This window comes from Gracilinanus agilis, chromosome 5 (assembly GCF_016433145.1).
Source record: "Gracilinanus agilis isolate LMUSP501 chromosome 5, AgileGrace, whole genome shotgun sequence".
NCBI lineage: Eukaryota > Metazoa > Chordata > Mammalia > Didelphimorphia > Didelphidae > Gracilinanus > Gracilinanus agilis.
This window is the reverse complement of record NC_058134.1, coordinates 177,948,567-177,973,432: the sequence shown is the minus strand read 5'-3', so window position 1 is coordinate 177,973,432 and position 24,866 is coordinate 177,948,567. Positions and strand designations below refer to the sequence as shown.

Sequence of the window (24,866 nt, the reverse complement as noted above, 5' to 3'; positions counted from 1 at the left end):
ACAGTGCTGGGTTAGAGTTGCATAGACCAAGGGCTCTTGGGATACAACCTGAGGTGGATTTTTGTCCCCTTGCGCCCCTTTTTTAAACGCGTTGTTTTTTCAGAGGCAGGGCTCCACAGGACTTAAGAGGGGGTGTGCGAGTGTTGAAAGGAACGAAAAACTCTTGTGGTATAGTTTGCAGCTAATGTCTTGGACTTAGTGTGTGTCTGTCTGTGCCGAGTTCTGCAGGCTATAGGCGCCTCTCTTGTATGTATGTGCTCGTGTGTGTGCATGCTTGTGATCTGTCTGTATGGGAGGTGGTGCCAGTTCATAAAACTCAGGTGCTAAAGTACTTAAATGCTCATCCAGTTTTTTCCTGCTCTTTCCCTTACAGGTGACCCGAGGAGAGACTCATCTTGGAAGAGCTGACGAAAATCTGTGGGGAACCTCATTTCTAAAAAAATTTAAATCATCACCATAAAAAAAAACTCCCCTTCCTCCCCTCCCCGACATTTATTTGGAATTTATTGTTTCTCCCTTTCCCCCTTTAAAATAACTCTAACAGGCAAAAACCAATTCCCTTCCTCTTCTTTCTCATTTTCCCCTTTCCCTACTACTTCCCTACTACCTCCTCGCTGAAAAACAAGACAAAAAACCTCCACCACCAACTACAGTAACTGAAAAAAAAAAAAAAAAAAACAAAAAAAAAAAACCAACAAAAACCAAAAACCAAAACCCAGCCCCTAAGAAAAAACTGAACACCCCCAGAATTCTGAGCTGTCTTTCCGGGGAAGACTGCGCGCAAGAGCGTGAGCGAGGAGATGGAGGTGACTACGGACCAACCCCGCTGGGTCAGTCACCATCACCCGGCAGTTCTTAATGGCCAGCACCCGGACACTCACCACCCGGGGCTTAGCCACTCTTACATGGACCCCTCGCAGTACCCTCTGCCAGAGGAAGTGGATGTACTTTTTAACATCGACGGACAAGCCAACCACGTCCCACCTTACTACGGAAACTCTGTTAGGGCCACAGTACAGAGATATCCTCCGACCCATCATGGTGAGTAGATTTGATTTTTTTTTCCTATCTCTTTTCCTTACTTGGGCCCAAATTTCTAGACACCTCAGCCTATCCTGACTACCTCTCCTAAGGTTCCCTGAAAAGGCAGTTTCAAGTAAAAGAGACTTGGGGACATTGGAAAGGTTGGGGAGAAGTATAAGGAAACTTGGGACACATTCTAGTCTAAGGACAGCAGTGGTTTCTGTTCCAAACAGGAAAACAAAAAGAAATAACAAAAACTGTTCATCTGAGCAACTCGAATAAGGGAAGGTGGGCTAATGATTTGCCTGGAGGCTTTGCAAGGAGTGGTCCTCTGATCCAAAGGTGTGGGCTCTGCAGGGAATGCACAGTCCAAGTCTAGCTAGCCCTCTACCTGGCCAGGTTGCCTGTCTGCAGGATACATTCCAAATTTGGGGTGCTAGGGGGCTCGGAGAGGAAGAGGGAGGAAGGGATTTAGAGAAGACCACCTAGACTGCCTCAGCTAAGCTGTGACACCCCCAACTGTGAATGCTCCTGTAGCTTCGGATCTCAGACAGCTTGTATTTCAAGCATGTGGGTGAGAAATTGAAAGAGAGGGAACTACCTGAGAGAACTTTATCTGGCTTTTTTATATTTTGGAAACTCTTTCTCGGTTGAGGTAACTAGTTTGTCCAAATATCTCTGTATTTGCAACTTCAGGCAAACTTTCAGCAAAACAAGAGATTTTTTTATATTTAGGACTCTGGCTTTTGCCTAAAAGACAGTAAATTCAGGCCCCTGCAGTTTTCTTGCTCCCTTGGCATTAGGGAAAATGTAATTCAGACCTGTCGATTGGAAAGCAAGCAGGGCACTTCATAGAAAGCCTGGGTATTAATTTTAAGGATTCGAGACTTCTTAGATTCCCGGCTCCACAGAATTTTTTTGTCCGGCTTTGCTTTAGAATTCCTGGGGATCGCTTTCCCTCTCAATCATCTCTGAAGATATACCTTCCTATTTTCCTCTTTAAGGCCTACTATTCACTAAAAGTCTCTTTGAGGATTTAGAAATTGATTTCCAGTTTTCTTAACTCATGGGGAAGATTCAAGTTATTCTATATGGCTTTTTCTTCTTATGAAAAGTTTGGGGAGGTATGAAATTTTAAAAAATGTCACCTGGACATAACACTCTACAAATAAAAACTCTTAAGATTTAAAAACACAAATTGCTTCCTGAAAAAGAAAGAAACAAAAACAGAAGCTGAACAAAACCTGGGGTTCCTATTCCAAGAATGGTACCCTCCCCCTACCCACCCCCCCACTACAAATTCCTTCTAAACATTGTTGACAGAGTTCTTTAGTACCAGACTTCAGGGGGCTGCTGTTACCAGATTTTAAAACAATTGTTTCTGCCGATGGGGCGCTCTTTGCCCTTACTCGGTGTACATCAGCAGTTAAGTGGAAATTCAATCGATGCAGACTTAATGTTATTTACTATATGACTTCCTGGATAATAGTGAATCTTGACCCTCTATGTTCAAAGAACTCCCTTTCCACATCCCCTCCCCTTCCTCTCTCAGATTTTAGTTTCAGTATTGTTTTTAATGGTTAATAGAATAGTAAACATTAATGTAGATCTTGGATTAAAGGATTAATAGGTGTGTGGATCTGTAGGTACAACTCCAATGTGCACAATTCAGTGTGAGTTCAGCTATATCTAGCTCAGGTATATGTATACTGAAAGTGAGATTATCAGTGTGTTATTCCAAAGTCATCCTAGGTGATAAATACCCAATACATATTCCAAGTTACAATCCAATCTTTGTTTTGAGAGCCCATCTGGGGCTCATTTTATTTTCATCTGTGACCTACCTTGGAACAGGGAGCAAAGCAAAGAGACTGCTGTCCCCGGCTTATTGCTTTGGACATTTTCTCTGACAGAGCATTTGAAAGCTTTGGGCAAAAGTCATCCAAGTCCTTTTGGAAGTAGCCAGGCTGTCATCAGCAAGTGTTGCATTCAGTTAGCCTGGAAATAACCCTCAAATTTCCCCTATCCTTTTTCCAAAACCAATTTTTTTTTCCCCTTCCTGTTTCTATCGTTCTCAGCCAAGGCTCTTATATGGGTAGAGGGGTGTGATGTGATGTTAAAGAGCTTATATGTGCTGGAAATACTTCCATTTTAAAATGGAAGGAAGGAAGGAAAAAAGGAAGGACCGAGAAGAGAGGGAAAGAATTGGAGGGAAACTCAGATTCCTGTAGGGCTTGGTGGCTCCTAGCATTCAACTCTCATCAACACTGGGAATCAGAGGAGTAGAGGAGGGGTATTAAGGAATTTTGGGCTGGTGGAGAAGTCGACTGAAGAGCAACAAACAAATCCAACCAGGTTTTAGGAGAAAGATAAGAGGAGATGTGACTTAGGAAGTATTTTAGGGAAAGGTTAAGTGAATTAAGGGATATCTTACCTACCCAGCAAACTATAGGCCCAATATTCTACTAAGGGAGATTGGGTAACAGGGAGAAGGGTTCCTTTCACCTTCTCTTTAAAAGATTCTTAGGATTAGAATCCATTGCCCAGGTTCCATTCAAAGAATGGGAGGAAATCCCACCTGGCTTTCACCTCCCACTATCATAGGTTGTATGCTCTTCTTTCTTTGTAGAGAGGTCAAGGAAACTTCAGAGAACCCCTGGTGTATTAGAGTCACCCACTGTATTGCAGCAGTGTGATTTCAATCCCACTTCTCTTTTTTGCCCCTTTCTTTCTTCATCTGTCCCCCCTATCCCCAACCCCCTTCACTGCAGGGAGCCAAGTTTGCCGCCCTCCTCTTCTCCATGGATCTCTGCCCTGGCTGGATGGTGGCAAGGCCCTGGGGAGCCACCACAGTGCTTCGCCCTGGAACCTCAGCCCCTTTTCCAAGACCTCCATCCACCACGGCTCCCCAGGACCCCTCTCAGTCTACCCGCCGGCCTCATCTTCTTCACTGTCCGGCGGTCACTCTAGCCCGCACCTCTTCACCTTCCCGCCTACCCCTCCTAAGGATGTTTCCCCGGACCCATCCCTTTCCACACCAGGCTCAGCCGGTTCAGCTCGACAGGATGAGAAGGAGTGCATTAAATACCAGGTGTCCCTTCCTGACACCATGAAGCTGGAGTCGTCTCACTCCCGGGGCAGCATGGCTACGCTTGGGGGAGCCTCCTCCTCTGCCCATCATCCCATCACCACTTATCCTCCCTACGTCCCCGAATATAGCTCTGGACTCTTCCCTCCTAGTAGCCTGCTGGGGGGATCGCCTACAGGGTTCGGATGTAAGTCGAGGCCAAAAGCAAGATCCAGCACAGGTAGGATCTGTCTTCCGTCTCTGCCGGACTCTGTCTCGTCCCCTTTTCTCTCCTCTGAGAGCTAATCTTCTGGACTTTCCCCCTTAGTTTAGGGAGACGATTAGAAGCCTCACTACCTGGCCTGGGAAAGACAGGGGTCCCCGCCCCCAACTGTTATTGCTTTGATTCTCCCCACTCTCCCAAACGAGGGACTAGTTTTGAAACATGTCCGATCTTATCCCTTTGGTCTTTAGAATCTAAGGGAAAAACACATTCAGTTTGAGGCTCTTGAAATGAATCAATGGCTAGGGAAAGAAAAAAAGCCAAACCGAAATAATACTTCTGACCTTCAAAAAACAGAATTTATATATCCTGAGATTGACCCCTAATCACTTTCCAAGACTTATTGGAAGTACAAGACATAAATCTTTAATGTCTAATATGAAAATGAAATCTCTCAAATGTAAAACACTGAATTAACCTGTGACCCCTGGTACTATCTTTTCAGAGTGTGTTTCCCCACCCCCTCCATTCCAGTTTAAAAAAACGAGAGATTGAGTCAATGGCAGAGAGAGATAGGACTTTAACTTTTTTTCTGAGGGTTGGGTGCTAATGAAAATACACAGTAAGCTCTTAAAATAGGAGAAAGAACTTTGCCTGGCAGAGCTCCACATGAGAGGAAAAGAGGGATGATCAGCGTAGCCTGAGGAAGAAGATGCTGAATTTGAACTCAAAAGTCAAATTGCATTAATAATCTCTTATTCTCTTCCTGTGCCTTTTCTCTCCCTGTCCTCTCAATCCAGTAAGAGGCAAATGCCTTGGATTTGACATGCAAGCTATAAGAGAACAGAAAAGGATATGGAAAGGTTTTTCAGGTGTGACCCTCTCACACATTTTCTCATTCTCTCACACAAATCAAGTCTAATCCAGAAATCGAGTATATTTATTTTATTGGTGTAGCCACCTGATTGAACAAAAGCCAAATTAAAAAAAAAAAAAGAAAAAAGAAAAAAGAAACAACTGAGCTGGGATTTTTGCCTTTAAGTAATAAAATAAAAGCCTCACCGATTTGTCTTCCATCAAAGCGATTAGAATCCGAGAGAAAGGAATTTTGGAGAAAGGGTTTTTCAAATTCTGCTTATTGATTGATTGATTTTTTTTTTTTGAAGTGAGTGATATCTATATTGCCTTTGGATTCTGCCGTTTTAGGCAGGGTTCTTCAGCACAGCCCAAATGTCTTGACTCTGCAACCTGAGTGAGTTCTTTGCAAAAAGAAAAAGTGAAATCCCTCTGCCTAGTGTGGGTGAGAAGAGCAGCCTCAAACCAGAGTTTCCATGGCCCCTGGTGGTTCCCCTCCTCCCCCTTTACTGTGGAGGTAGAGGCTTGGGAGCCCAGGAACCATGAGATCAGTTTTCAGGGCTTTTTCCAGGGTGACATTTACTCCGACTGTCTGAGCAGGACTGTCTCTATTTAGTTGATATGTTTTAGCTAATCCAATTATTTTCAGACTGCTGCACGCGACAGTTGCATTGTTTATCCCGCGCCAGGAACTTTAATAGAGTCCGGATGCGGTTAGGCTGACAAAAAAACTCAGACCTGCATGTTCTGTACATGAAAGTAGATGAGAGGGAGAAAGAGGGAGGGAGGCTAAATGGAGGAGAGAGAGAGAGAGAGAGAGAGAGAGAGAGAGAGAGAGAGAGAGAGAGAGAGAGAGAGAACCCAGTGGATCCTAGAGAGACCTGTTGTACTTGGGAAAAGGGCCCTTTTTAGGAGGAGGGAGCTAATTTGCTAATTTGAGGGATCTGGGAGCACACTGACAGAAATCGTCTCTTGTGAGACTAGAGATCCTGAGGGAGAGGAGCTGAGTTTGGGGGCTGATTTTTAACCCCTGCAACTTCCTGCATTCTGCAGGGTGGTATGGAAGTCCACCCTCTTGGATGAAGGAGCGAAAGATAATTATCATAGTAAATGCCCCAATAGGCCTCGCTGGTTCTGATAGTTGGAGGAAGATAGTCTGAGAGAGCCTCCTGTTTCCCCAAAGCACTCTTTTCCGTCCTGGTCTCCCTTTCCTTGTTTTATTCCCCACCCCCACCCCATTTTGTGCATGCCTCTCTAAGGACTATCTGATTATCTAGAAAAGAAGGCTGTGGTTAACATAAACCAAAACTAGGAACACCTACTTTTTTTTTTTTTTTTTTTTGGTATCCTGGTTCGATTTCAACTTGATTTATTTTACTTCTCACACCTTCCCCTCCTCCCCCATTGCCACAGCCACCAAAAAGCCAACCTAGGACCCCTGGGTGGTTAAGGGACGACGTTGGAGAGAAAGGTAGTTTCTTAAGGACCCTTTGGTGGAAAGACCTTCTAAAGCAGGTGGGGGATTGAGAGGATCTTCTTAATTTTAGTTTTGTTTTTTCAAAACGTCTCCACAAAGTCGATGCAGTTATTAAAGGAGGAGAAAAGAGAGAGGGGCTGCAGCGTTTTGGAAAAACGGTTGCAGTTGTGGTTAGGGTGGCTTTGGCTTTTCTTTTTAACGCCTGGTTGTTTGTGCTCAAATGCACCTTTGTGGGATGGGGGGAGACCAAACTGTCTTGTAAGGGGGTCATTTCTAGTCTCTCAGCCTGTTGTTCCCTTGATCTCCAGCCCCAGCCCTAGCCCTCTCTGATTTTGGGTCGATGACTTCTGGGTCTCTCAGAGCAACCAAACCAAAAATTAAGAGATGTCTGAAACTAGCTGTTGAATGTCAAGAGGCCTTGAAGCTCTGTGGTTCTGACACCTCAAGGGAGGTGTCATTGTAAGCCGTTCGCCCAAAGCATAGGAAAAAAAAAAAAAAAACAACACACTCACACAGAAGGAGGAAAAAAGAAAGAAAGAAAGAAAAAGAAGGCCCAAGGGAGTCTCATCACCTATTAAAAAAAAAGTTGGTAACTTGCAACCCACAGACTTGAAATAAGCAATAGCAACCAGAAAAACCCCAACAAACCCCATACTCCTAATGAGTTGAGAATGAATTGCCCACTAAGTGCCTAGACCCGGGCTTAATGTGGTATTGGAAGAGGTAATCAGCTGCTCCCCCCATTTAACACTCAGCAGTTCCCCCTGAAAAGGAAGCAGTCATCCTTCCTCTCCCCTGAAAGTAAAGTCAAGCAGACTATGTCAGAGATTCTTTTAAGTCCCTGTCCTGCCTAGTAAACTCTTCAGTCTTCAGAGAGCCCCAGCACCTTCAGGGGCTCAAACTGGAGATAGGAGGAGGTGGCATGACCAGAAATTAAGTGGGCTTCTCAATAGTCATATCCTCAACTGCCCACTTTACTGAGTTGAGTTGTGGAAGGATTGTCTGCTCAGACAGAAACTTCTATCGGGGCCCCTTCGGTGCCTGAACACTTTATGGTACAGGGGGGGACCTAAGAAAAAGCCCAAGGGGTCTTGGCTGTGTTGTGGGCTCAGAAAGGTCCCTGGCCTCAAAGAGGGAGGTTGTGACAGCTCCCTGAAGCCTTATTCCCCAACTCTTTCCATCTTTTCTTTTTTCTTTTTTCCTTTTTTTGTATACATTTATTTTCTCATTCCTTTTAGATTTAAGACCTAAAATAAAATGCCTATGAATTTACTCAATGAACCCTTTAGAAGCCTTAGGATCTAACACCCTAGGGGGAAAAACCATAATTTTCCCTCCCCACCAAAAACCTGGATTTAACAGGGTGTGGAATTTTAGATCTAGAAAGAAGCTTAGGGATAAAGTCCTCTACAAACCCAACTACCTCCAGTGATCCAATCTCTCCTAAACAAGGCAAAACAAACAAACAAACAAACAAACAAATAAAAAACCATTTAACAACAAGATCCTTTTAGATTTATTAAAAAAGGAGACTTTTTTTTAGATTGTTTGTTCCTTCTCCTACCAATTTGGAACTAGAATTTTCAGTGAGTGAAATAGAAATATACTCATAGGTACATTTGCACTTTCTCTCATGTTTGACTATGCTGTTTCCAAAAATTAGAAGCCAAATCATTCTTTCTCCCTTTCAGGGGTCTGGTTTTCCTAAATTTCCCTTTAGCTTCTTCTTCATATTTCCCTAGTGAATACTCCCCTTCCACCCCCACCCCTCCCAATATTTTTTTGTTTGTTTGTTTATTTCTTTCTTGAAACAAAACCTTTTGGCTTTCGGAGGTTCTAAAGAATTCAAGCTGAATCATCTTGACCTTTGAAGACACTTGGGATCACTGATGATTAGTCCTCAGTTCTATAAGGTGCCTGGCTGCCAGGGTCAGGTACCCAAAGCAAACGAGAAGAACTCTAGGCAGGAGGAGGAATAGGGTCAGAGAGTCAACCACAGGGAGGGGGTGAGAGAAATCAGCAGGAAAGTCCACCAAAGTCACCAAGAGAGCAAAGTGCTGTAGTCCCCCTAAAAAATAATTTAAAAGGTCATGTTGCAACTTAGCTGGAAAGAAGTCGGTCTGTAAACTCTCCTATTACACAGGTCTCTGTGTTCTGGTGTCTTTGTTGGCCCTCATTGGGTCAACAGTGAATACTTGGCTTTGCTTGGCTTAGTTTTCCACAAACAACAACAACAACAACAAACACCATCAAAGCCTTTGCCCATTTAGCCTAAAATTAACCAGTTACTCCGAGGCCTTCTTCTTCAGCAATTTGCTCTATGGACAAGTTCTCCAGGTTTTTCCTTCCTTTCTAATTTCTCTCTGAGCACCCCTTTCTTCCCATTGACATTTCTCTTTTCTTCTTCATCAACTCCATTTTGAAATTTTCTCGTCTTCTTTAATCAAAATTTACCCTTTTCCTGCCAGGCTTTGAATTAAACTTTAGCTATTTCTAAACTGAGTCTAACTAAATGACCCACTGAAAAACCTTCTTTAACACTGGAGTGTCTATAGAGAAAGAACATTACTAGGGTTGGGATAGTCTTTTAATTTACTGCCACCTCTTCAAGACAGTTTGCAATTTTAATTGTTGGAATATGAATCCTAAGGCCTAGATAACTTCTCAACTATCCCTTCAACGGATCAACCAGTATTTGAATCTACTATTATCCAGTTATCCATGCATCCATCTTTATATTTTCTCCTGTCTAATATGTGCTGTCTAACCAATATGTATAAATATAAATACTGATCTGAAAACGAGAACTGGAAATAGGTCGCCCAGTTTTCTCTTCCTTTTATTTTGAGACACTGCAGCTGAACTTTTCACTTTTCTTTGGATTTGGAATTTTCTTAGAGAAACAGTTTAGTTGAAACCTGCTTTCCTCTTTGTTGAGACTCCTTTCCCATCGGGTTGCCTAATACCCTCAATCCTAAAAGAGTCACAAAGTTCTGTTGCTATTTAGTCTTATATAATTTTGCTATGTGTGAGTGAAATAGGAGTTATATAAGGAAAGGACAAATAATATTATCAACAAGAGTTGGGGGAGGGGGGGAAACCCTTCCTTTTTCCAGTTTTCCCTTCACAATCTACACCCAGTTTACTTAGCCTTCTTGTGTGTTTTCCATAAGTGACTTATGTGTGATCTTGTTTCCAGAAGGCAGGGAGTGTGTAAACTGTGGGGCGACCTCAACCCCATTATGGAGGAGAGATGGAACTGGTCACTACCTGTGTAATGCCTGTGGACTCTACCACAAAATGAATGGACAGAACCGACCCCTCATTAAGCCCAAGCGAAGGCTGGTAAGTTCTTGAGAAGCACTGATCCAAACACTAACCTTTCTGTGTTTTTAATTTCCTCTCTTCAGGAAGGGGAGGTTTTTGCAGGAAATTGGCAGGACAGCATGTGAGATTGCTCAGGAGAGGGGCATTTGCCCCTTTTACTTTTCTTCCTCAGTCCTCATATCAGACTTATTAAGAATGTGTTTGCCAGGCTACTAAATCTTGGGTCTGTGCCTTATCAGAATGATTGCTTTTACAGGACCAAAATGGGTGATTAAAAAAGCTCCATAATATAACACTTTTCCCAATTCGTTATAAGGTGGACCTCTTCCAAAGGGGTTTAGTCACTGAAGGAATAGCAGGTAGTTCAAAGACACAAATCTCAAAGACAATACTCAGTCATGGTAATAATGTATTATAAATTCAAAGTCTATTTGTCTGTTTGTTGGATAATCAACCAGCCATCAAGCCCAAATCATCTTTTCTTCCTTTGGGGGATTAGGAATTCCTTACTATAGAAATTCATCTGGGAGAAATTTTTATTACTTTTCCCTTTTCTTGGGCTGGAAAAAAATGAAGAAAATTTAGATAGACCCTTAATATTCTGGTTTATTTTCTGTATGACATACCAATAACTCGGTGGCTTTTTAAAAAACTTCTTGCCCTTTATTACTATTAAAAAAAAAAAAGGAGACCTATGCCAATCTCCTTTCTACCACTAATTAATAATAATAGTTTTCATTTCTGTAACCTTTTCAGGCTTACAAAATACTTGCCTCTAAGGAGTCAGAGGATCGTATAAGTTTAAGTGATTTTTGTCCATGGTCACAATTTGGAAATGTTCGAACATTTGTTCTCCATAAATATCTAAGGAAAGTTTGCTTGTAGTCATGACTTTGGGTATGGCACAAGATTGAATAGATCCGTATAGCAAAGACAAAGTATGTTTAGCAAATGACAAAAGTAGCTAGAAAAAGGTTCTTTTTTTTTCTTCTTTCTTTCTTTTTGTGGTAGTGATGACATTTATTACGTACTGAAGACTCAGAAAGGGAGGAGGGGGAATTTCCCCTTGCAGATCAATAGATGAATTAGCATCCACCAAATTCTAAGGAAAAATGGCCTCTGTAGTCTTTTTTTAAAGAAGTAGTTGCACTTTCCATCAACCAACATTTTTTACATCCTCTTTAGAAGGAAAGACTTTCTAGGGATGGAAGTGCTCACAGGACTTTGATTTTTTGGCAAGTCATAGATCTCCATGCTTTTTTCTCTTCTCTGTCAGTCTTCCCTTCAGCTCCCTCAACCCCCCACATTCAAGTTTGTTTTTTTTTTTTTCCTTTCTCTTATGTGCAAACCTAACTTCCTAGGAAAAAGCTGCCGGATATCTGAGCACTGGAGATAACTCATAAACAACAGCTCTGTTTCCCCAACCCAAACATTAAGATGTTTGAACGGATCAGAACTAGAAGGATTTGAAAAAAACAGCTGGAGGTGTTAGTGTAAAATGAGGGTGATCACACCACAAAAGAATGTTCTGAATCACCCCAAACCTGGCCCTTGTCTTAAAAAAAAAAAAAACCCTCTTGTCATGTTTTAAAATCTTTAAAGTACAAAAAGTGAGGGGGAAAAAAAAAGAAAACAAGGTGTGTGTATGTGTGTCCACATACGCAGATGGGGGCCTGACTTATTGTCTATATAGGCTGCAGATTAAAAAGATATTTTATCTTTTCTGCCTTGACTTACCATCCCCCCAAAGCACCGGAACTCTGAGTAATAAATGATTTTCATTTTAAAGTTCAATTGCTGTTATATTTTGATCTGTCATTCCTTTCTTAATCATCCTTTCTGGAGAAATTCATTTCCATAGAAATGAAATACACCTGAAACCTATTCAGACTTTGCTTATCTTTGAGTCACATTTTAATTACTAGACCCATGGAACCTGTTTTTTTTTTTTTTACTCTTTCCCTTCTATATAGCCCTTTCCCCCAGATGTATGTGTGTGTGTGTATATATGGACATACATTTGTATATAATTATACATATATATATATATATATATATATATATAAAACAGCTATAGTGTCCCTAATTTGCTCTTCTCCACCCTTTGATCATTTAATATTTAGAGAAATATAACCCAGCTTATAACAGAGCACTTCTGAAAGATACATATCTACCATTAAATAACTGAATACAAGGAACATAAGTAATCACCGAAGCGAGAATCATAGCTTTTTTTTTTTTCTTTCCTTAGTGGGACCAGAGTTTTCAAATTTTCTTATAATCAGAAAGCGATTGAGCTACTTGGAATATTTAATATGTTTTGCCACTTGTTAGTAGGCTGAATACTACGACTTTTAAAAGAGATTCTGCACCTACGTAGAGCCTGTTAGTGTAAAATTAGTGTAAAGTTAGTGCCAAGCCTATAAGACAGAAGGCATTTTTCTAGTATGTTTGTATTCATGCCATTATCCAATTTAGTCTTGGTTTGGACTTAAAGTTTGTTTTGTTTTGTGTTTTTTGAGCTAGCGTTATATAATTATCAAATCTAATATTTACACTCAGAATAATATGTAATAACCAAACTTTGTGGTCTGGGAGAGTCAGGGATCATAAATGGACTAATAACTTATGGGAATTATTTTTTAAATAACCAAAGGAAGTGTGTAATAATGATGAAAAAAACCATATTTTGATTTGTTTAGTAACTTTTAAAAAAGAGTATATATGAAATGATTTCTTAGGAATTTCACTGTTAACTCTTCGTCCCTTACGAGGTAATAGTTTTAAAAGACTCCAAGGCATGCAGAATTCAGTCAGCGTTCTCGGATGGGATAACCTGTCCATAGGACTTGGCTAGCAACAGGTTGCCCAGATTCCTCAAAGACGAGATTTTCTGAGACTCCTAACTTGGAGATCGGGATTGTCTAGGGAGCAGACTCATATTTGGAAATGTGAGCACACTCACATTTCTCAAAATCATGGGCTGATATTTAGGAATTAAAGAATCAGATGTCCACATACAGAACACTTTAGTGACTTCAAGAGGAATAGAGTCAAAATAGCTATTGATTTATCCATTTTTTGGCAATTTAATGGGTTCAGTCTAACTTTTCTCTTGATATGATGTTGAGAGGGCCATTTTCTAGTTTCACTTTCTGGTTGTTACAGTCATAGTTGATTTTCCTAGAACACGATCCACTTGATAAATGGCTATGTTCCATGTTTTACTGCTGCCTTTTATTTGAGAGACTCTTGGGGGAGAAGGAGATATTAAATATAGTAGTTTTTTTCCCTAAATGTATTGATTGATTATTGCCTTCCCCCACAACTGTTTTTAAAGGCGCAGAAAGTTATGAAAAATTAAAAAAAAAATAAAATTTCTTTGCCACCAACAGAAAATGGCCCCTTTCTAGTACTACTAAGGAGTTAGGAATGAAAAATAAAATAAAGGCTTTTTAGGAACTTTAAAAATGGTGGAAATAAGAATCCTTTTGGTGATGTTGTTCAGTCGTTTTTTTTAAGTCACTTCCAACTCTTTGTGACCCCGTTTGGGGTTTTCTTGGCAAAGATACTGGAGTGGTTTGCTATGCCCTTCTCCAGCTCACTTTACAGATGAGGAAACTGAGGCAAAGTAGGCTCAGTGACTTGCTCAGGATCACACAGCTGGGAAATGTCTGAGGCCAGATTTGAATCTAGGAAATGAGTCATTGTCCTTTTAAAGGGAAATAAATGTAATGATATAACCAGGGAATCCAGGGAAGGGAACAAGCATTTATCAGATACCTACTATGTTCCAGGCTCTGTGCTACATGCATTACAAATATGTCCTTTGATACAGATGAATAAGAGAGCACTGCCTCTGATGCTGTACTGTCTCTATGGAATGGCTCCATTGGTTTACCGAATGTATTGGCACATCTAGGGATGTGTCAGGGTATTTGAGGATGGGATTAGGGCTGGGGAGGAGGGAGAAAAGGGAAGAAATGTGGGAAGACAGGGGGAAGAGGAAAGAAAATCCAGTCATTTGACTGAAGAGAACCTAATGTTTTTTTATTGAGTAACACATTTCCTTGTTTTTAGTTAGTGTCATTGGCTTGAAACCAATTGGAGGGTGAAAGAGTGGGTCATCCCTCACAGGCATCAAGGAGCAAAGTTTGAGAACAGAGGCTGCGTGAGCTACACAGTGGTCTCAAAATATTCTGAAGTCGTACTGACAAGTGACTGAAGGATGCCTGAATTATAGAAAATGTGCCATCTGCTCTAGATACATCAACACCCTCCCACAGACTACTTGCCTCTGGTGTTTTTGCTGTCTTTTTAGTTACCTAGACATTAAAATAAAACATTCCTGTTCCTTTATTCTATATATCTAGAGCTTGGCAGAATTGTTTTTTAAACCCTTAACCTTCTGTCTCACAACTGATGCTCAATATCGGTTCCAAGGCAGAAGAGTATGGTAAGGGCTAAGCAATTAGGATCAAGTGACTTGGGTCAAACAGCTAGAAAGTGTCTGAGGCTAGAATTGAACCCAGGACCACCCATCTCTAGGACTGCCTTTCTATCCACTGAACCACCTGTCTGCCACAGAAATTGTGACCTTAGGTTTCCCTTGGGAGTGAGCCCATTTGCTTAATAGCATTTGTTTATAATGCTTTTATAAATTCACGGTCTCTGCCACATGAAGTTAAAAGTCAAAATAGTAAGACTCTAATCTTAGGTTTGTCTAAGCAGATTTTGGGGAGCTTCATCACTTTCATGTGGGCCACTTGCTAGTTTTGATTTCAATGACGATTTCTTTGTTTTTTTTTTTTTAAGTCTTACTATGTAGTTATGAAAACTTATTTTACCCTCTTCCCTCTCCTTCCTCTACCCAACCCTCTTCACTCCCAGTCTGCAGCCAGGAGAGCGGGTACGTCCTGTGCAAACTGTCAGACCACTACTACTACCCTGTGGAGAAGAAATGCCAATGGAGATCCTGTGTGTAATGCCTGTGGGCTCTACTACAAGCTGCACAATGTAAGTGTGAGCGTAGCCTCCGAGAACCTATTAGGCAGCCCCGAGTCTCTGAGTCTAAGCTTCCTTGTTTCCCTTCTGACTTCCCGTTTAATGGAGCCGACTTTATGTGGGCAAGGGTCCTGGCCTCGGCTCCCTTATGTATGCTTAGAATTAATGTTCAGAGGAGGGTGGTCTCTAGGTAGCCAGTTTTGGGGAGGCCACACCAACTCATGAATACCATCTGCCAAGAGGTGAAGGGACTGCGAACTGCATCGGTAGGAGTGCCCATATGGACAACATCATAGATATTTGAAATAATCCAAGCTATAAAGAATGGACCAGGGCATCACTTTGGAGCATTCTTTTTTTTTCCTCCCCAATATTTAAAAAAGGCACTTTGTATCAGTAACAATATAATTTAGCCATATCAGTGCCAAGTTGGGAAAGATTTAGACACACAGAACAACATTATCCACTTAACCTGCTCTGGAAAACATAACATGCAATGTCGCAATGTGATATGCTAACTGTGCCTGGTCTGGTTTTTCAAGAAAAAAATATTCTCCTTGGAAAACAAAAAAGTCAGCATTTTTTTTTTTGTTTCCCTGTTTACCAAATGTGTTGGCCTTTTTTGAGGGGGTTTGTTTTTTGGTTAAAGCAGAGGGACGAGAAAGGTAATGCATAGTTATAATATAAAATATGCATAATTATAACATAATATAATATATAATGCAAAGTTATAATATAAAATAATAATGCAGAGTTCTTCAATTCCTAAAACCAAGGGGAAGGATTCTGTTTCTAGGGACTGAAGGGGACAGGCAGTTGGGTCAGAGACTGGTGGAGAGGTGCTGGTAGAAGACATGGCTAAACCTGTGCTGAGAATTTTAAATGGGCTCCTTATAGGAGACATGAAATGAAATGTCTCCGAGATTTCATCTGCTGTCTTTGTTCTAACTAGCTTCCACATGCTTAGAAACCCTGAGGAAAGCAGCAATATGAAAATATCTACGCTCAGCAGATCAAAAACTCAAGAGTTTTCTCATATATTATTGACATAATAATAATCACCGCTAGTGAGATTTCTAATAATCATAATAAGCCTTCCAACTTTTTTTTTCCTATCTGGAGTTGGCTGTTTTTATTTATCATCTTTTGGAATGGGTTCTTCCTACATTTGCCATTATTTCCGCCCCCTTCCTCTTCTTTTTTTTTTTTAAATCTCTGTCATTTTCCCCCCAGGGCTATGACCCTCGCCTTAGTGGCATGTGTACATGGACCACCAAGGGAAACCTCTTATAAAAGAGGCTTTGGTCTAAAGGAAGCCGTTTTACCCCTCCCTGATCCCTTCCCCTCCAACTTCTTGGCTACTTTAACCTTGGCCAGGTCTGGTGGGAAGGGAAAAAGGCATATTTTTGTTGTTGTTGTTGTTGCTGCCTAAGGGCCTTTCTGGGAATATCTCCATCTCAACCAAGAATACCTGGGATTTGGAGAGGAAGCTCTTTCTTGCTAGCTTTTTCAGCAGAATTGCTTGGGTCCTGCTGGAATTGCTGAGGGAGGACTAAAACAGCCGCTTAGCCTTCATGGTCCTTCTCTCTGCTGACCGGATACAATGGAAATACTCTCCCTTTGGGAAGAAATTTCATGAATGTTCAGACCCCTTTTGTAAAAGCTGCCATTTTGGCCCTCTTCTTGTGGTTTCCATTTGCTATTGCATACAACTGTGGATGGGTACTTGTTTTAAGTAAGCTAGAAGAAGCCCCACTTTGTCCTGTTGCCCACTGGGTTGAGGAAGAGCTAAAGATGTGTGATTAATTGCTGGGAAGTCCAGCTCTATGCAGATTGATTGCTTTCTTTATCACTGACACCTCTGATAAGGGCTCCCTCCTTCCGGGGCTGGCAGAGGAAGGGTGTACATTTCTGTTGGGGATTTACATGGAATTAAGAGGAAGGGGGAAAGGAGGCAAGGGGCAAAGGCTGGACTAGAAGTGGCTTTAAGAAAAAGGATAGTCCTTTGTGGGTGGGGTGGGTCCTCCTGTATATAACTTTGGAGAGGGACTTTACCCCTCCTTCCAGTTCTCCAAATTTTATGAGAAATTGTTTCACAATTTGCCAGTGGACCAATCCCTGCCTAGGAGAAGCAAGGAGAGGAGGCCCAAAGACCTGCAGAATATTCTGTGAGGAATGCTAGGCCTGTTCCTTTGGTATTTGCCCAGGGCAGCATTTTCTAAACTGATTTGGCTGTGAGACACTGTTTGGCTTGGAATAAATCGATGGAACCCTTAAATGCCATCTTGTGGAATCTGGGGTTATGGAATGCCCTTGGGACAAAAAAGAACCTAGGGAATTTTTGAGCAAAAGAGAGGGAATTAAGCTTCTTTTCATGATGGAAAATTCTAAGTATATGTTTTGTTTACTTATATAATTTCATATTTAATATTTTAGAAGAGAAAGGCTCAACAAAACTGGGATTTTATTATGGAACTTCTGTTCATATCCTATAGAATACTGATTTCAAGAAATTCAGTTGGGGGAAATGCTGCCTTGGAGGCAGGGCTTTAGTACAGGGAGTCCCATTTGATGGGTTGATGTCATCCTGGGACCTCTTGGCAACTGTGGGCATAACAGGGATGAGTTTTCAGGCTTTTTTCCCCCCCTCCCAAGAGTTATTCAGAGGACAAAAATGTATCTCTGTGTATCTGTGTGCACACTTTCAAGCTACAGAACCTGACAAAAGCAATCATCAGATTGGAAATGGCACTTCTCCCCAAATCTGGTGGCCAGAGTATTGGGTATAGGATGGGTGCTTCCATCTCAGACATAGAAAGTAGGTTTTGTTTCGCTCTTGTTCCCTGTTTGACTCAGACATCTGTTGCTATATGATCTGGCTACTTACCCATTTGGATTCAAAAGTCTAGAAGGCTCTTGTCTGTAGTTAGTGGGATAAGGACCAATAGGAGACATGGGAAAATCATCTGCTTCCTTTTTTTCCCCTTTAAGTTACTGAATTAAAAAAAAAAAGTAGTTTGGAAAAGTTAGAAGTTAGATCTGAGTTCCACCTCTGGCTCTCCCTCTAGTAATGTCACTTTGGACCAGTCACTAACTAACCTGTTCAGACCTAATGAGAGGCTTGAATTAGATGTGAAATGTGATGTAAGGTCTTTCTTCCAAATCTGACATTTCACGTTTGTAGAAATACTTCTTCCTTTTAAAGATCGAGATGGTAAGAATTGTGGAAAATTAACCCCATAGTTTTTCAACTGGCTAAAGTATAGAATGTTTAGTATAGAATGTGAAGTATAGAATAGTATAGAATTCCTATAGAATGAATGTAAGAGTCATAGGGTCATAGATTTAGAACTAAAAGGGATCTTCTTGTTGGGTTGTTTTCAGTCCTGCCCAACTCTTTCTATTTGACTAGTTTTCTAGTCAAAGATACTGGACTGGTTTGCCATTTTCTTCTCTCTCTGGCTCATTTTATAGATGAGGAAATTGAGGCAGACAGGGTTAAGTGACTTGTCCAGGGTCACACAATTAAGTATCTGAGGTCAAATTTGAACTCAGGATCTCCTGACTCTAGACCTGGCTTTCTATCCATTGAGCCACTTAGCTGCCCCCCCTGCTCCCCATTCCACTACATTCTTAGCAGAAATAGTGAGGGATTCTTAACCTCCCAGTGGTGAGAGCTGAGTGCTGTGGAGTTGATGAGTGAGAATAGCTAGTAGGAATCCCTACCGAGATCCTTATTGGTCTATGAGTTTTGTTTACTTAGTGGTTGTAGATTCTCATTTTCATGGTCTTGGGGTTTCTCCTGCCCAGGAGCTATCTGTGCAGAGATGCAGTGAGTTTCTTGCCAGTTATCTAGGTGTTCAGCTATCTGCATATCTACATCACAGGATCAAGGAGATGTTGTAGTTAGTTATCTGGGCTTGTGTAGTTATCTGTGGATCAAGATATTGTACTTAGATTCTGGCTATGTCCTGTTACCTGTATATCAAGATATCGGCATATAGAAACATGCCCCTGTACATCTTACTCGATGGGAATGACTGTACATTTAGATACTTTCCTGGCTAGAGACGGAGATAGGTGGTACAAGGGGGAGGAGGGAGCTGTCATCTCTGGGAGCCTCAGGGTTGACCCTGATGTGAAAGCTGATGAAAGAAAACATTGAGATTTTATTTTGGGAGTGGCCTTTTTATTTCTGTTGCTGCAAATCTCCCAGCCCTCCCCAAGCGATGAGGAAATGAGCCCTGTGTCCTGTGCCTCTGGAATCCCACCAACTTCTGGGCTTTGGTGGCTAGATCTGTCTATCCATCTCTCTAGCTCGGGCTTATTCTTGGGAGTTTTTGTTCTTGCTGCTCTCAGTTGACATGGTACCAGAGCTCTGGGAACCTATTTGGTATTTGATTGCTATTTTCCTCAGTGTCCATTTTCTAGTTTCATAAGCAGTTGGGTACATCCTTAAGCTTTGGAAGATCTCTCTTCTCACACAGGAACCAGGGTCGAAAGGGCTATTTCTGTCCCAAGGTACATTAAGCAGATCGAGCTGATTCTTGGGATATCAGAGTTTCCTGAAGCTTCAGGTTCAGACTCTGGCATTGACCCCTTACTCTCCCTCATCTCCCTTTTCTTAGAAATAATGCAAAATGGGAGAGCCACAGAGATGCTAAGTGATTTGCCCAAGGTCAGACCCTCCAGCTTAATAGGCATATGCCTGACCATGATTTGTGTCAGTGTGACCTTGACCAGGTGTGGGAAATATCTGTCACAAATATACTTCTCTCCTGGCACTCCTCCCTCCCTCCCGGCCAGGCAAATCTCTTTTAAAGAAGAAATGAGATCAGTTCAGAAGAAAGAGATTATATAGTCTCTGAGGCTAAAGTGTGGTGACCCTCAAGGAGGCTAGTGTGAGAGCACAAACTGAGGTTTAGCTTTCTTTGCTCAAGACTCTCAACACTTGGCCATGTCTGACCTTTCATCTCTAGACTGGGATTAGTTCGGTATCTAGCAAAGAACTTTTTGAAGCATTTATTATTTACCGATAGGTTGCTCGATTGTTGACTGATCGTTAGGCCAACAGATCCTTGCCCTAAAAGAAGTGGCTACATCAGGGCCGAATTATTGCTTGCGATGGTTTCAGATTTGGGAGAGAGTGTGAAGAAAGCAATTCCTTTCGGAAAGGGCCGTGGAACTGAAAATAACCCCAAAAATAGGTTCCCAATGGATAGTTTAGTGTAAGACTCGTCCTGAAAAGGTCAGACACTGGCCCCATAGGACTCACGTGTCCAAGGCTAATTAATACTCTTTCTTGATTAGCACCTGCCAAGGTGGCTCAGAGTGAGAGAGCAAGATTGGATTTATCTTATGAAGTCTTAAATTAGGTTTTTGTTTTGATCAACAAGCAAGCAAAACGGCATTAGGTGAAATGTCCAAGAGAAGAATTAACGGGGGAAAACTGCCGTAGACACGAAGCCGTCCTGAGTGGGCCCCTAAAATGAGGTCTTTTGGAATGACGGAGTTCCCTGAAGACATTTCTCTAAAATGATAACTGACGAAACTGTCCGATAAACTCTAGTTCACCGCAGTCGCGTAGTAACTCACAACGCTCGGTCCCCAAAAATGATAAAGGAATCCTATACCCTTCCGGTTTCCATCTGACATCGTCCGTCTAGGCTTTCAGGGAAGCCCGCAGAAAGGGGGAGGGTGAGAGGTTGGGGAGGAAGGAGGGGGAAGACCCAAACGGAGAGGGCGAAACCATGAGGTGATCCGATGGTGGTGGTAGTGATGATGATGTATGAAAGCCTTTGGCCCTTTTTGGAGCCAGCGTGAAAGCAAAAAAAAATATATAATTGATCTTTGTTTAGATTAACAGACCCCTGACTATGAAGAAGGAAGGCATCCAGACCAGAAACCGAAAAATGTCTAGCAAATCCAAAAAATGCAAAAAGGTTCACGACAGCCTGGAGGACTTCCCCAAGAGCAGCTCGTTTAATCCGGCCGCCCTCTCCAGACACATGTCTTCTCTCAGTCATATTTCACCTTTTAGCCACTCCAGTCACATGCTGACTACTCCAACACCGATGCACCCACCATCCAGCCTCTCTTTCGGACCTCACCACCCTTCCAGCATGGTCACTGCCATGGGTTAGACTTCCCTGTTCAATGCTTAAAGGTCTCAAAGTGAGATTTTTCCCCTCCCTCCCCTTTATACTTGCATTTTTGCAGGAGCAGTATCATGAAGCCTAAAAATGATGGAGATATGTTATTTGAAGGCAGAAAGCAAAAGTGATGTTTTGCCACTTTTAAAAGGAGCTCACTGTGGTGTCTATGTTCTCAACCACTGAAGCTGGATCCCATTTGTGAATAAGCCATTCAGACTCATATTCCCTATTTAACAGGGTCTCTAGTGCTGTGAAAAAAAAAATGCTGAACATTGCATATAACTTATATTGTAAGAAATACTGTACATTTGAGGAAGACTTTATTGCATCTGGGTAGCTGTAAGAAGGGCATGAAGGACACCGAGAAATATAAAGAATATGGGGAGGAAAAAAAAAAGTTCGGAAGTAAGAAGAAACTAGGTCTAATACTCACACGGACAAACCTCCGGTTGTGTTTTCTCTCCGTGGCCGCGGTTGTTTGATTCGATTAAAAACCGAGGCGTAGGCAGATGATTCCTTCGAGGCTGCGGGCCTCTGGGTAGGAAGGAAGAAACACAATCAGTTCCCGGCAATCAGTGTTACCATTCCGATATTGCCACCGAGGGTTTTCAGATAGCCATTCTCCAGACCTATATGCATTGTGAACAAGTCCCTGTAATTGTTGTTTGTATGTATAATTCAAAGTACCAAAATAAGAAGAGATGTAGATTTATTTCATCCTATTATACAGACTGAATTGTTGTATAAATTTATTTACTGCTAGTGTTAAGAACTGCTTTTCTTTGTTTTAATATTTTTTTTCCCCTCTCTCTCTTTTTTTTTTTTTTGGTTGAATAAACTAGATGACATTCGGTTGACCTAAGGTGGTTGTGCTCTAGAGGGTTTATTTTCCATTTTGTTTTTTGATGATATTTATTAAATAGCTTCCATGGGTACAGCGGCATCTGTCTTTTCACTCGCTCCTCCTGCGGCCTGCGCTAATGTGGGTAGCAGGGTAGGAGCTACCAACGTGCATGTTAGCAACCCAGGCCTTAATTGGCCCAAGTCCTTCTGAGAGCAGCCTGGCTGATTTATTAGATCCCTTTGTGTTCTGTGCTAGTTGTCACTGCCTTAATACAGTCTGTTGGGAAAAAAAAAGCTGCAACATTTAAAGAAACCACGAGATAACATGTCATCGAAGCGATGGCCAAGCTCTCCTAGAATGTGGTAGTTGTAGCTTATTTAAATATATGAAGCTTTTTGAAAAAGAAAAAAAGGAAAAAAAAAAAAAAAGAAATGTAAGTCAGATCCACAAGGAGCTCGTTTGAACCCTCCACACTGATGATCTATTCCTACGGGGGAATCGTTTGGTTGGATGTGGGGGTCTGAGTTTGTCCCAGAAGAGTTAATTTTGTGGTTGAGGCAACTCTTAGGGCTATCGTACCCACCAAGCTTGAGTTCCCTCGACTTGCTCAGTGTGTTGTTTTTTTATTTTTTTCTTTTGTTTTTTGTTTTTTAGTCCCTGTGGGACCTGGGGAGGCAAAGTTCCCACAGGAGAAAATGGGACCTTTCCCTGCCCGAAACCCACAGGATGAGACTCTGCAGCAGATGTGGTAATGTTTAAGATGTAAATGAACTGGGCTGGCTCTTGGGTTTCATTTCTGTTTTGCTTTTCTACTGTTGAATGGAATAACACCGCAGTGAAGGATTTATTGGAATGTTTGCGAGACATGAAATAAGCATTTTGTAACGCTGTATATTTCCCTTTTACTCTGTTGACAGAATGTGTAACTATGGTGCACATTTAAAAATCTATGTTAATCACCTCTCTGCTTTCTTAAATATTTTAAACCGAAAAGTCAATGTTGAAATAAAGGAGTAGAGAATTGCTGAGATGCAAAAGGAGATCTCACTGGCTCCTAATTGACCATCTACAATGTTGTTTTCCATTACTTTTGAAGCACCAAAGGAATAATCTCACCTTTTGCCATATTAAACTTGGTAAATTTTGTCATAGTCACAATGTCTCAGGACTTGCCACCTCTTTTCTTCATGAGTAGATTGGAGTAAATGCCCTTTCACCTTGAGAACAGGGAGTTCAAATTCTTTACATTCTTTGAAAAAAAAAAACAACCCAACACAGCAACACCCCAACAACTGAGTCTTAAATAATGGAGCTGTAATAGACACATTTGACCATATTCCTTCCTCAGAGAAATGTCATTTCATCGTTCTGTATATTGTGTTAACATGCTAAGGTGTTTCTAGATAATGCAAAGGGTTTTTTAAAAAAAATATAAAGTTCATGGTGACGATGAGTCAGCTTATTCTTTAGAATATTATCTTACATTTTCACGTTTTCAGTTTTTCTGTTTTTGATAACGCACCTCAGAGAGCAATACTAGAGAGGGGTTTAATCCAGAAAAAAAAAAAAAGCCAGACTACGTGCTGTTGACCAATGTATTGCTACAATATTTCTGAGTAAACTGTATCCCTAATTAATTTTCTGTCTGTCTTGTCTCATTTTTGAAATATCAGTTATGTGAGTTCACATTCAGAGGAAATACCTGAGAAGCAAAAAGTGTAACTGGGGATGGATTGTTTCTTATTTATTTTTTCTTTAAAAACCAAAACCACAGGGGAAAAAAGAACCACATGGGTGAATTGCCGTATAATATTAGGATTTCTGGACCCTTCTGATAATGAATTCATATATTCAGGATTCTGACTTTAGCTTATGTTTCTAGGATGACCCCTTAGATGAATAAGAAATGAAGAAATCAATAGACCTTGGACTTACTGACATTTTGAATTCTTTAATATGGTTTTAAACATTTTGATAAAGTTCGTATACCACCTTCAGAAGAGTAGCTAGCAGTGGGATAAACTGGATGAGAGGAAGTAAGAACTCTCAGAACCTACATTCCCAAATCAATCAACCTTTTGGAAAAGTTCCCAAAGTTTTGGATTGGTTTCAGTTGAACTTGCTTCTCATCATTAGCCTTCATTTTGGCCCGTCTTTCCAGAGCCTGAAAAGGAGAACAAGGAGTGCTCTTTAGAATCTCGAGGCTTGACAGACTGGGGGGTTTGTGGTAAAGCACCTGAATTTTGACATTCCCTGAACAAAACTCTAAATTGTTCCTGTTTTGCCCATACCACCAAAATTTCCTTAAAAAAGAATTTCTCTTAAGATAACAAGATGTTACATTTATGTCACTTAAAAGTTTGCAAAGTTCTTTACGTATGTGACCCTTAAAACAGTCCCTTGAGAAAGGTACTATTATTGTCATCCCTATTTTATAGATGAGTAAATTGAGGTCAGAGAGAAGTCCCTTGAGCTAGTAATTGTCTGAGGGGGGATTTGAAACCAGATTGTCCTTACTCTAAGTCTGCTGCTTTCACCACTACCCTGTGCCACTTCCCCAATACACAAAAATATCACACTAACGCCTCCATTCTTCCGGTCTTCTACAAACAACAACGACAAAATAAACAATCCGCAAAATTTAAATAGTGGGTTTGGTTTTGGTTTTGGTGGATCTTAGATCTTCTTATTTAATTATTATCTCACAATTTCATTGCTTAAGAATGGGTGATAATAAAGGAATTCAAATATCAGGAGGCCCCAGGTATGGAGGTGGATGCGTGGAGTCCCTTGTACTGGACGGGCTGTAGCTGGTGAATCGCTTGAGCCCAGGGTTTCTGAGATGCTCACTATATGCCAAGGCTGATCATATATCCACACTGCATGGCACC

The 24,866-nt window shown here is 41.3% G+C and overlaps 1 protein-coding gene across 2 annotated transcripts; it reads left to right on the top strand.

Moving 5' to 3' along the window:
- The first annotated feature begins 517 nt into the window (after positions 1-517).
- Positions 518-23,612, top strand: GATA3 (GATA binding protein 3). Of its 2 annotated transcripts, none has more exons than XM_044679619.1 (5): positions 518-1,041; positions 3,795-4,331; positions 9,848-9,990; positions 14,863-14,988; positions 20,835-23,612. In XM_044679619.1, the coding sequence occupies exons 1-5, from the start codon at positions 801-803 to the stop codon at positions 21,117-21,119; spliced, it is 1,332 nt and encodes a 443-aa protein (XP_044535554.1). In that variant the 5' UTR covers positions 518-800; the 3' UTR covers positions 21,120-23,612. The 2 variants fall into 2 exon arrangements, with proteins under 2 accessions (XP_044535554.1, XP_044535553.1); XM_044679618.1 differs by having other exon boundaries at positions 9,845-9,990.
- The last annotated feature ends 1,254 nt before the right edge of the window (positions 23,613-24,866 follow it).